Source organism: Penicillium canescens (genome assembly GCF_028828765.1).
Source record: "Penicillium canescens strain IBT 15451 chromosome Unknown utg000008l_segment0_segment0, whole genome shotgun sequence".
Classification (NCBI taxonomy): domain Eukaryota; kingdom Fungi; phylum Ascomycota; class Eurotiomycetes; order Eurotiales; family Aspergillaceae; genus Penicillium; species Penicillium canescens.
The window spans coordinates 1,718,574-1,731,040 of record NW_026703970.1 but is presented as its reverse complement, the minus strand read 5'-3'; the positions used below and the strand labels follow the sequence as shown (position 1 = coordinate 1,731,040).

Here is a 12,467-nt window from a genome sequence, read left to right as displayed (position 1 = left end):
TGCAGGTCCATGCGGTTGATGCGGGTCGGCAATGGTGGCTTGGCACGCCTTTTGTAATGCAACGGAATGCAGATGGAAACTCTCGGAGTGGTCGGAGTGATCTGTGAGATAGCAACAGGCATAGTCAATAAATTTCGGTCATAATGGAAATGTGAGAGATCGCCCGCGCCAGAGCCTGAGACATAGTAGAATCCTCGAGCGCCGACGTTCCTATCATTTCCTCTATTGCTGAAATGTTCGCTTATTATTTGGTAAGACGGTTCTAGATATAACTTAGTACAGTCTTTAGTTTCTTCTATATTTGCTTCAAAGTAATCAACGATACAGAGTAGTGCAAAACCAGCTTCACCAATTTGCACTCTTACATCCATTCTGGGCTCCACCGCCAAGACGCTAGTTCATAAATTAAGTGCGAACCAGCAGGCGGAATATTTGAGCATCACGGCTGGGCGAATATCCCCACTAACAAGTCCTGAAGTACAAATTTGCACTGGTTTCTGTGTAAACATAAAATCAATCGATCAAAATTCAAATTCTATGGATCGTTATACTATTCAAATATCTATTTCGGCCGCTATGACACGAGTGGTAAAAAGTAAAGCTTCGAGCTTTGATTCCGGGCCATGTAAGTTGATATAAGTCTCGTCACTCTTGTGTTAACGGAAATCAGTTTGACTAGATATCCACGGAGAAGTTCAAGAAACCCGAGGATTCTACATGGTACGTTGTTCAAGAAGTGCCTAGCTCACCTACGTAGACCCGTCACTATACTGGAATTTAGGGAAAGCATATAATATGTTTTACGACAGAAACAAGTCTAAAACGGGTTGGCCGTAACCCCAGGCCCTCCTTTTGCCAAGGGGTCAGAAACCACCGTTGAGGCAGGAAGAAAATGAAAAGTAATCAAAGCCTCTCATACCTGGAATACTATGAAGAAAATCCGACCCGAAGCGTGTCCCAGGGCAATCTTATTGGTTTTAATTGCCGAACACGACGGTCGAACCTCAGGAGGAAGCCATAGTACTTGTTTTCCGTTCAAGATTATCCAGTCCCGTTGCACCACAATGGCCTCTGGGTTGGTCTTGGGCGAACTAGAGAGAGGACTCTTACACTTAGATTGGATATGAAACGATCCAAGGTTGGTGCTGAGATGTAAACCATCTTGAGAGAATTCAAGTTCAGTAACCCTTCCCTCTGTACCGAAGGTTTGCTGTAAGGCGCCCGTCGCTGTGTCCCACAGCCTCATTACCCCATCACTGGAACCGGACGCTAGAAGCCGGCTGTCGGGTGAAAATGCTACTGAAAGCACTGAGTCTGAATGGCTGTCAAAAGTTTGATGGAGTTTGACGGTTGCCAGGTCCCAAATACGTATCGTCCTATCATCAGAGCCGGATGCTAACAGCTGACCGTCAGACGAAAAGGCCACCGACTCAACCGAATCTGTATGGCCCACGAATGTCTGTTTGAGAGTACCCGTCGCCGTGTCCCACAGCCGTACTGTGTGATCAAAAGAGCCGGACGCTAGCAGCTGCCCATTAGGCGAGAAGGCCACTGTTTGAACCGTTTCTTCATGGCCTTCGTAATCCTGCCGGAATACGCCGGTCGCCAGGTCCCAGAGCCGCACTGTGCAATCACTGGATCCAGAAGCCAGAAGCCGGTCTTTAGACGAGAAGGCCACCGAAGTAATACAGCTTGAATGGCCCTCGAGTGTTTGCTCCAGGGCCTCCATCGCAGGGTTCCAGATATGTACTGTGCCCCTAGTGGTGCTAGAAGCTAGCAGTATATCATCTGACGAGAAAGTAACTGAGCTAAAACAATCTGAATGGCCCTCGAAAGTCTGCTGGAGTTTACCGGTTGCCGGGTCCCATAGCCGCACTATGTTATCTTGATACCCAGACGCCAGGAGCCGGCCATCGTGAGAGAAGGCCACCGACCGCACCCAACTAGACTCCAGAATCGACTGGAAGTTGCCAGTTGCAGGGTCACATAGGTTCATTGTTTGGTCAAAAGAGCCAGGCGCCAGCAGCCTGCCGTCGTGAGGGAAGGCTGCCGATCGCACCCGATTAGAATGATCTTCCAGATCCAAAACAGACTGGAGCTTGCCAGTTGCCAGGTCCCACAGGCGTATTGTTTGGTCAAAAGAGCCGGACGCTACCAACAGGCCGTCGGGCGAGAATGCCACTGACTCAACCCAGCCTATATGGCCTTTAAGAGTCTGCTGTAGGTCGCCCGTTACCGTGTCCCACAGCCGCACTGTGTTATCACTAGAGCCGGACGCCAGCAGCCCGCCGTCGGGCGAGAATGCCACTGACTTAACCCAGTCTATATGGCCCTTGAGGGTCCGCTGTAGGCCTCCCGTTACCGTATCCCACAGCCGCACTGTGTTATCACTAGAGCCGGACGCCAGAAGCTGGCCGCCGGACGAGAAGGCCACCGAAAAAACCGGGCTTGTATGGCCCTTGAGGGTCCGCTGCAGGCCTCCCGTTACCGTGTCCCACAGCCGCACTGTGTTATCACTAGAGCCGGACGCCAGAAGCTGGCCGCCGGATGAGAATGCCACCGAAAAAACCGGGCTTGTATGGCCCTCGAGAGCCTGTAATTCTGCACTCCAGGTTTCATTAACTTTTGGGAACTGGCATATCCAACTAGGAAGCTCCGACTGGAACTCTCTACGGATTATTGCCGTTCGAGGTGCAAATACCAGCCCTGCACAATAGATTTGAAGCGGTGCTTCATCGGCTATCTGGCGATTTTTCAGAACAAAGCGCTTTGCATCATGCAGAAAATCAGACATTACGGAATTGTCGTCGCCCTATTTCTATTAGTATAAACCATGAGTGACCGTCTATTATCTTACTTACCGGTATGAATGTGCGGAAGTGATCAAGCATACCCACTACCTCCGATATAAGATCCAGCAGACTCATCGCCTCCACCCAGTGGAGAAAATGCTTCTGGAGGAATAGTAGCACATCTTCTATCTCGGAAGATAAAGCCCGACTTTGTTCGAGATGATGTATCCAGTATCGACAAGAGTATTGTAATTCCGGGGGTAGATACTGGCGGATATGTTCGAGGTCAATGTCTGCTCTACGCGTTCCAAAGCCGGCTAGATGGCAGATATCTTTCTGTAGACGATTCCGCATAGTCTTAAGACACAACTTAGCAAGGTCTTTGTGCTTTGTTGGCTCATCAACAAAAAATTTGGTCCTAGACTGGACCAAAAATTCCGAAATGATAGGTGTAGAGTCCTAACAGGCTTATCGCAGTCACTAGGAATGCTTAACACCGATCGGAATGACTCTAATCGATTGCTGATCTGGTCTGCTCCTATCCCAAGAAATAGTGAAAGTGCATTTATAGAAAGTGGATCAGCAAGAAGGATGATGGTACCGACTATGTCATGGAACTCTTGCAGGAGCTGGTGCTGCTCCGACTCATGCTCCGATTCACCCTCTTGATCGTGGAGCAGTCGCGTCAGGATTGGCAGATACGTCTTATCCATTCTTGATACATATTTGGCTTGGTCCGATAGAAGCTCTGCGAGGCGCAATTTGGGTTCCCATTTTGAATTTTCGATATAACGACACACAGTGGCAGCTGAGATAAACAGTGGAACGGACATCGTGACCAATTCTTGGATGATGTTATCGCCAGGCCAGACTCCGGAAATATTTCTGTCGTTTTTGATCTTCGCAAATCGATCTTGTAGGAACAAATGTATATCATGTTCTGTCACTTCTGCGGGTACCTCATGAAGAGCTAGGTCCTGGTAATCATGATCTGCGATTTTTGAAAACCCGAAGTTAATCGGAAGTTCAGGCCTGCTAGTCAAGAAGACCCGAATGCGAACCGCTTTTGCCTCCTGTAGACGAGACAGCAGGAGGATTATGTTTCGTATATCTTCGTCATGGTCACATTCGTCTAGAGCGTCAATCACTATTATAGCTGTTTGAGGTTGCTGGCCGCGTTGGTCAAGATCGAGCAACGGTCGAAGGAGTAGTTTATCAAACTGCTCTCCAAGCGATTTCGAGGCAATTGTCGGGTCATGATCGAGTGCCTTTTGCACACTAGACCTTAGCTCAGAGATCCTAAGCAGTAGTTGCCTTATTAGTGTCGGGAAAAACTTCTTCGCGTTCCCTCGGTCCCCTTCACCCCTTTTAAAGAAGAAGCTAGCACCTAGTTGGTTGGTGTCCTTAAGCGACCTTGCCACAGTCCGAGATATTGTGGATTTTCCAGTTCCAGCCATTCCCTTTAACCAGAAAATGCTATTTTGGGACGGCGAAATAGTCCATTCCATTATCTGCTGGAGTAGCTTAGTCCTAGTGCCTTGGAGACATTGGACTTCGTTTCGATCGGAGAATGACTCAAACGCTGCCTCTATCGCGCCTCCTAACTTATCAAGATCCATATGTTGATTAATACGATCGGTATTGTGGACCATGTCGACCATTAGAGAACTATGCAGTCTTTGAGTCTATGATATAGAGTCATATAATCGCGCTCGATAAACGTACCTCTGATCCACCTGTAAAGACAAGAGGAATAAAGATTTATATTTCTCGAGGTTCTGAGTAACGCCCTCTACCTCTGTGCGTTTAAGGGGCCACTTGAAGGCTCGGAACCCCACTTTCCTCATAAGCTTCTTTCCCTTTCCTAGATCAAGTCTCGCTTCTAAGGCTCGGAGGTCGGAGAGGCAATCGGTAATATTACTGACTAGGCGTGTGGAGGTAGATAGGGTCTTTCCGTCGTTATTTTGAAGGAATTTCTGCAGGTCTTGAAGTGCCCCATGGAGGCCTGCAATCGACCGTTGTAGAGCAAAAATTTCATCTCGTGCATCTTTCACCTCTTGAATGTAGCGCCCGCAAAGCTTCACGAGGCTTCCCGTTAGTTGAATGACCGCGATAACGCTCGCCGCCGAGGATAAACCATCCATTTGAAAAGACACGGCACAAAAGCGTTTGATCTATATAGGTCAGGTAATGTCGGCTCGAGTGTTAATATTCTGATTCGGAATTTAAAAAAAGGTTGGGCTGTTCCACCGAGATAAAGAGGGGTAAGTTCGGCGCCCGACGCGAGGCTGTGATCTAGGGCGCATTAGAGCAGCCAACATGACTAATTTAACGATGCGTTCCTCTGGTGAAAAGCTAATAATGATAATGAAATACAGAAGATTACAAGAAGCAAGTGCTGCCATGTATTTAAGATAGATCCCCACGACTTGATTCTATCGTCCTTAAGAGAACGTAGACACAATTTGTCAAGTGGGTGGAGTTGTTGGGCTTCACTATCGGCCGAATCGACCCAGAGCAGGTGGATACATACAAACAGGGGATCAAAACTTCATTATCCCTGCCAAAAGAAATGCTTACTCATCCAAAAGTTAGGTGGGGTAGTCGCCAGTGCATCAGCAGCGATCGTTAAACAAAAGTGTTTATTTATTCGGTATTATAATGGATCCCGTCGGGCTGGTTCGACATGTCCCAAACGCAAACGTGGATTTGATCCGCAATTTGATTCCCGGCATGCGCTCTTGGCTGCTTGGGAATACTTTAGGAGACCCTGCTCATGGAGTCATTGAGCTAAAAGTGAACCACATGGACCAGTCCACCGCGGAACTCCGGAGACTTGTTTATCAAGGAGTAAGTATAATCGTCCCACTTTGCAATCGACCGAGCTAAGAGATGGCTAAAGTGCGCCGACTATGCTATCATTCGAACTACGAAGGAGACGAAAACACCATATAACTATGCTGGAGCTACCTACACGGCTCTTCTTACAGAAAACATACACAGTAAACGGATGATCGGCCAGCATAGATTGGAGATCGGACAGACTGTGTGGGTCGAAGCGCCGACTGTCGTCAGTGCTGGTTTCGTGTTTCTTATTATAAAGCCCACCACATCCCTTTCTCTAGATCATGGAGTAACTTTTGAACGAATGGCAAGGCTTGAGGCCGAAAATGCGCGCCTACAACAGCAAATGGCTCTCTCTAGGGAGATCATGGAAAAATCAAAGATTAACTATGTTTGCCCATCCCGCGACTGCTACGAAGGCTTCAACGATATGAAGGCATTGAAAAACCATTGGAAGAAGCGCCAGATAAAGCACGGCTACGAAGATCCTCACGTTAGGTTTCTCGAACGAGCCAAAGATCACCCCGCATTTTTCGCTGCCTATCAGAGTGGCCTAGAGTCTGACCTTCCCGTAACGCGAGTTCCTCCTGATCATACTTGCTTTCGTCGCGACTTCATCGTTTCAGAAAGTAAAAGGGATCCGCCATTTCCTAGAAGCCTATCTGCTAATAAGGGTGAGTACTTGATTTCTTCTTTGTTAATCGGATTGAGCTGCGCTACTTAGTTCCAGAAAGATATAAATATAATTGTCTTTCGGAAACCCTTCTGGGATTGCCTATAGTTTACGAAAGGCCACGTTACAGAACTGACTAGTCTCGCTAGTCCTACCAGACGTGCAAGGCCGTCATGCATAACACGAACCTCGCGAACGCTAGTTCTACATCACTATGTGCCACCAAGGGAATGTTCTTGATGAGATAGGCTGATTAGGTATTATACCCTAATCAGTCTTATGGCTTGATGTGCAACGAGCTTGTTAGAAAACCGATGTAGGGTCGAGAAAGCGGACTAAGTCATATAATTTAATCTGAACATTGTATTTCAAGGTTGAAAATCATCTATAACAGTCATTATTCTTTTACACTTCATCCAATTATAGATTAGATCTTTCCCAGAGACCGGTTCATTCAATATCGCTGTAAATGCAGCAAGTGGTAGGGCTGAGTCAGGTCAGGTGTCAAATAACAGCGTTGGTCTATATTGCTGGTATGTCTCATCTTGTCATCTTTGTTTGCATTTACTTCTCTTTTCATTTTACATTTATTTCGCCTTCTTTTTTAGAACTAACAAATAATGTCTCACCTTGTGCTAAGGAAATGAGTGGTATCAAATGCAATTATCATATAAGTTTCAGGCTAATCACAGCATATTGTCGTCTCCTCCAATTTTCGCGTTTCATCCTGCACGTCATCCAAACCCACTGTGACCACCATCCAATCACATAAAAACTTGCCCAGCCCCGCCCCAATGAAGATGCAGATAATCACATACACATTGAAGTACATTGCCAGCAACATAGTAATATAGGCTCCGGCAAAAGTCACAGCATGAATAACCGAGCGGGTCAATTGCTGCAATGGCGTGGCGCGAAAAGTAATTGCCCGCCTCGACGACCAGGTCTTGGCAAGTGTGCCGTGCGCGGCTTGGCGTTGAAACTGGCGCGTCAGGAAGTTGTCGTATTCGCGTCCAATGCGGCGACAGAACTCAACCAGCACTACCAGCAGGATTGTGCCTATGCATGTTGCAGCGAACATGCCATTGTTCTTGATCTGCCATCCCGTTGACAGGAAACAGGCGTCGATCGTGTTGAAATTGAACAGCATCTGGATAAGTAAGCGAATTGTTCCGGACATGTGGTCTTGGCACTTACGGAGATTTTGCAGTCGGCGCTGCTGGATCCCATATCCATGCCCTCCATGGCTGTTGATGTCGAGGGTATAGGGAGGGATGTATACAGAGAGGTGTATAGAGATGTCTATATCAAGTTGTGCTTGTCCCTCGACCTTATATCTGACCTGATCGCGCCCCCACCAAGTGGAGTCGACCAAGATGGCGTTAGAGAAATGTGCTCAAATCGCCTCAGGTGCGAAATGGCCACTTTGGCATGCTTTGATGGCTTTGGTAATCGCTAAAAGACCGTTGACTTCCCCGGAGAATTGCCATCTTCAAATTCCACTTTCATACAACTCGCCATGACCTGTTAAGCTGTGACGGATATCTCAATTTCGCCCTAGAGAGATTTGTTCCATTGACATCTACCCTGGCTTAGTCCTTGGGCTATATACAAGATGACGTTCCCCAAATTGGGTGCTCGCCACATCCAAAATATGAGCGCCGCCACGTCGTTGGAGCCCCATTGGGGATATTACGACCGGGCGCTGCCCTGCACAAACGACGCAGGCTCATGTGCCTATTTAGATGATGTCTATTACTCCCATGACCGGGGAATGCTCTACTCCGGCATCATGTGGTGTGTGATTGGGGCGATTCTTCTCAGTTGGGTTGTTCTGAAGCAATTTGGCACACCAATGTCACCAGCGATGGCTACACCAGCGCCAGTCGGACTATCAAAAGTCCAGCGAGCTGCTTCATCATTCACCCGGAGATATCTTCTCCCTGATGCGGCTCGGATGATTTTTGGACGGACTACCCGTCTGCAGGTGCTCATTCTCGCCCTGCTAGCGGGATACCTACTCATTTTCAGCTTTGTGGGCATCGTATATAACACCTGGGTTACCCCCGTGTCGGATATGCCCGGGGTATACAACACCCGCAACAGCATCGGTCCATGGTCAGACCGTGTAGGCACCCTAGCCTACGCCCTTACTCCACTCTCCGTCCTGCTGAGCAGTCGGGAGTCTTTCCTTTCTCTTATCACTGGCCTGCCATACCAGAGCTTCAACTTCATGCACCGCTGGCTCGGTTACATCATTTTCCTGCAGAGCTCCCTCCACACAATCGGCTGGTGTGTAGTCGAGCTCCGGCTCTACCAACCCCAGCCATCCGTTGGCCTCGAGTGGGTCAAACAGACCTACATGGTTTGGGGCATCGTCGCCATGATCCTCTTGCTCCTGCTCTTCGCACTCAGCACCCCCTGGGGAATCAGGCTCACCGGCTACGAGACCTTCCGCAAGTTACACTACATCCTCGCGATGGTCTACATCGGCGCATGCTGGGGCCACTGGAAACAGCTAAAGTGTTTCCTCTGGCCATCTCTGATCTTCTGGTTCCTCGACCGCGGCGCTCGGTTGGTCCGAACCGCCATCCTCCATTACCACCCCGAACACTCCAGCACGCTGGGTCTCGGCTTCAAAGCCGCAGACGCAACAATCACCCGCTTCCCAGACGAGGAACACGGCGACGTCATCCGCCTCGACTTGGACAACAACCAAGACCCCTGGGCCATCGGCCAACACTACTACCTATGCTTCACGCAATGCAGCATCTGGCAATCCCACCCCTTCACGCCGCTCAACCTCCCAACCGTCTCGAAGGGCACAGTGAAACACACCTATCTCCTCCGTGCCAAAGGCGGGGAAACGAAAAAGGTCGCCGCCCTCGCCGCAAAGGGTAACACCACTATGCCTATCATCCTAACAGGCGCCTACGGCGAAGAGATCACCACCTCCTTAACACCAAACACAAATATCCTCTGCGTTGCCGGTGGAACGGGGATCACCTATGTCCTCCCTGTCCTCCTGGAACTGGCACAACAACCCCGCTCCGCAGACCGCAAGGTCGAACTGATCTGGGCCATTCGCCACTCATCAAATACAGAGTGGATCAGCGCTGAATTGGATAGCCTCCAAAAAGTACGGAAAGAATTGAATCTTGAGATTAAAATATTCGCTACGCGAGACTCAAGTAGCAAGACTCCCTCGCTAGACGACTCGGAGAATTGCAATCTATCCGTTGCTGTCAGCCCAGCTAAGGTCGAGGTTGACGAGAAGGCCGTGCAGGTCTCGCCTTCTTCGTCGTCCGAGTCTGGCTGTTGCGGATGTGACAAACCAACTGCCATTGAGCGGCTTGGTGGTGCAGCCGAAGATGTTAATAGACATCCTAATTTGCCTGTGCTTGTTAACTCTTTCCTTGAGGAGACGGTGCGTGGTCCGACTAGTGTTTTTGCTAGTGGGCCTGGTGGCATGATCAGTGATCTCAGGGATATTGTCGCTTCTTGTAACTCTGGTTCGAGAGTTTGGAGGGGATTGGAGAGGTTTGATGTTAAGCTAGTTTGTGATGATCGGTTAGAGTGGTGATTATTTGCATATATGCATATATTTGCATTTTGATTACTTTTAGCGGTATATAAGCATTTCCCTTAGATTCATTGTACATACTTTGGCATATGTTCTTCCATATTTCTTATTCAATATCCCTTGTTTCTAGTGGTTAATTTGGATTCCGATCTGAAGAGTGAATACGGAATCTTAGCGGCATTTCTCATCCAACAACCAAGATTCCGTCAAGATTCCGTCAAGATCTTCAAGGCCCACAATGATCATCACCTCCCCTTACCCAACTGATCCGACCTGCCAAGTTTGTTTTACAGCAATGATGGTTATCATAGTCTACGGAATGTTTTACACCGCGGAGTTCATGTAGCAACCTGCCGAGCCGAACGGCAAGCCGATCGAAATACTCAGCGCCGAATTTCCCATGCGAGTTCCATCAACGCTGTGACATACTGTAGGTACAGGTGTACAGCAGCCGCCCCGCAGCTCATGAACTCCACTGCAATTTAACCCACCTAGGGCTCGGAGCCGTTATAGCCGGATTCCATGGGCCTATATAGACCACCTCGATGGTCCTTGTTCTCAAGTGGCTGTACCATAAACCCCCGCATTGATCAACAGGATCAGATCAACTCAAGCAAACATGGGCGCACCACCAACCAAGAAAGTTGCCTTCGTCACGGGCGCCAATGGAATCAGTGGCTTCAATATCATTGAACACCTCGTTCGGCAGCCTAAGGAGGAATGGTAAGTAAACCCAAAAGAAGTAATCCGCTTCGTGCTGTTGACTAACGAATAACCAGGGCCAAAATTATCGTCACTTCCAGACGACCCCTCCCAAACGCCTGGATCGACCCGCGTGTCAAATTCGTTGCAGTAGACTTCCTCGAACCAGTTGAGAAGATCATGGAAACGCTCAAAGACATCTGCGCTGATGTAACGCACGCTTTCTTCACGTCGTACGTCCACAGCGATGATTTCAAGCTCTTGCGTGAACGCAATGTCCCTCTTTTCCGGAATTTCATTGATTCCGTTGATGCTGTTTGTCCCAAGTTGGTGCGGGTTTCGCTCCAAACTGGTGGGAAGGTGAGTCATCATCTCTATACTGGAGTATGGAAGATGTAAGTTATTGTGCTAACCAAGACAACGCAGTACTACGGTGTCCACCTTGGTCCTGTGAAGGTTCCCCTTGAGGAATCCTTCGCTCGCTATGATGATCAAGGGTTCAACTTTTATTATAACCAGGAGGATTATCTGCGAGAGGTTCAGAAGAGGAGAGGGACTTGGGGGTGGAATGTTATTCGGCCTAATGCTATTAATGGGTTTGCGCCGCATGGTAGGTATCCCGTACTGTTTATTTATTTATTTCTTTCTTTCTTTCTCCTTTTTTTTTTCATGCTAACAATTGCCGCTCGTTTACTAGCAAACGGCATGTCGGAAGTCCTAACCATCGCAATCTACATGTTGATCTGCCGTGAATTGGGCCAGCCTGCCAACTTTCCCGGGAATGAATACTTCTGGAACTCTATCGATGACAACTCCTACGCCCCCAGTCTAGCCGATCTGTCTGTTTGGACTGCATCGCAGGATCACTGCAAGGATGAGGCATTCAACCATGTGAATGGCGATGTTTTTGTTTGGAAGTACATCTGGAAGGATTTTGCTGCTTACTTTGGTCTTGAGGTTTGTTACAACCCACATACTGCCCATGGTCCAGTGCTCCTTGTATGAATGCCCATTCTAATATAAACTGAAAACAGGTTCCAGAGCCCAACTTTCAAAAGGCGGCCGGGCAAGCTAAGACTCTATCCAATGAAATCGATATGGTGGAATGGGCGAAAGACAAGCGTGAAGTGTGGGAACGCGTTGTTGCCAGGTACGGCGGTAAAGCCGAGGCGTTTGATTGGGGAACCTGGGGGTTCTTCAATTGGGCCACTGGCAAGTCCTGGTTGACAATTTCGTCTATGAACAAGGCGAGGGAATTTGGCTGGCATCGGAATGATTCCACTTTTGATACCTGGATTGAAACCTATCGCTCTTTTGAGAATGCGGGGGTTATGCCTGAAGTTGATCTTTTGAAGAGGATTTGATGGTGTTTACCTCTGTGAGGAGAGCGGTCAGAAACAAGAATGAAATCATGGGGTTTATAGGGACACAGATGAAAGAAAAGCAAATCCGTCAAAATCAAATCCCCAGTCAGACAAAATGCATCGGGATTTCCATAGTGAATGATCCAATCGGATGTTGAGGAGGTTGACCCACTTGGAAAATGCCAAATAGAGCGCGCTAGTGGCATAAAACGGTGTAGAAAACTGAGTGGCAATTGGTTCTCGCTTCAATTGGTGTAAATAGTATAAATAGACAGAGTAAGTTCTAGAATAAAAGTGGAGCTTGACTGATCTGCTTGTAGTTAGATAGACCTAAATGCATTTATACCCCTTAATTTTGGTCTTGAAAAATTTCGGGCTCATTTAGGTTCGCATTTCGAGACATTGGACTTGCTTGTTAAAATCATTGTCTCAAGGTCTTATTCTACAACAAAGAGGGATTTGGAATATGAATAGGAAGCACAACCGCACCATTGAACAGCGGTTCTATT

General features: G+C 48.1%; 5 protein-coding genes across 5 annotated transcripts; 3 read left to right on the top strand and 2 right to left on the bottom strand.

Annotated features, from left to right (window-relative positions):
- Positions 1 to 913: 913 nt before the first annotated feature.
- N7446_011503 (uncharacterized protein) lies at positions 914 to 2,794 on the bottom strand (the record flags this gene model as incomplete). Its single annotated transcript, XM_058520245.1, has 1 exon — positions 914 to 2,794. The coding sequence occupies one exon, from the start codon at positions 2,792 to 2,794 to the stop codon at positions 914 to 916; it is 1,881 nt and encodes a 626-aa protein (XP_058367769.1).
- A 2,659-nt stretch (positions 2,795 to 5,453) lies between these two features.
- On the top strand, positions 5,454 to 6,490 carry N7446_011502 (uncharacterized protein; the record flags this gene model as incomplete). The annotated part of the gene is made up of 3 exons (XM_058520244.1): positions 5,454 to 5,642; positions 5,695 to 6,310; positions 6,459 to 6,490. 3 exons carry the CDS (start codon positions 5,454 to 5,456, stop codon positions 6,488 to 6,490), a joined length of 837 nt encoding a protein of 278 aa, XP_058367768.1.
- A 501-nt stretch (positions 6,491 to 6,991) lies between these two features.
- Positions 6,992 to 7,554, bottom strand: N7446_011501 (high-affinity Cu transporter CTR3; the record flags this gene model as incomplete). The annotated part of the gene is made up of 2 exons (XM_058520243.1): positions 6,992 to 7,459; positions 7,507 to 7,554. The coding sequence occupies 2 exons, from the start codon at positions 7,552 to 7,554 to the stop codon at positions 6,992 to 6,994; spliced, it is 516 nt and encodes a 171-aa protein (XP_058367767.1).
- Positions 7,555 to 7,924: 370 nt separating this feature from the next.
- N7446_011500 (ferric reductase family protein) lies at positions 7,925 to 9,892 on the top strand (the record flags this gene model as incomplete). The annotated part of the gene is made up of 1 exon (XM_058520242.1): positions 7,925 to 9,892. One exon carries the CDS (start codon positions 7,925 to 7,927, stop codon positions 9,890 to 9,892), a length of 1,968 nt encoding a protein of 655 aa, XP_058367766.1.
- Positions 9,893 to 10,511: 619 nt separating this feature from the next.
- On the top strand, positions 10,512 to 11,958 carry N7446_011499 (SDR family oxidoreductase; the record flags this gene model as incomplete). The annotated part of the gene is made up of 5 exons (XM_058520241.1): positions 10,512 to 10,615; positions 10,672 to 10,954; positions 11,021 to 11,204; positions 11,292 to 11,551; positions 11,629 to 11,958. 5 exons carry the CDS (start codon positions 10,512 to 10,514, stop codon positions 11,956 to 11,958), a joined length of 1,161 nt encoding a protein of 386 aa, XP_058367765.1.
- Between the last annotated feature and the right edge of the window lie 509 nt (positions 11,959 to 12,467).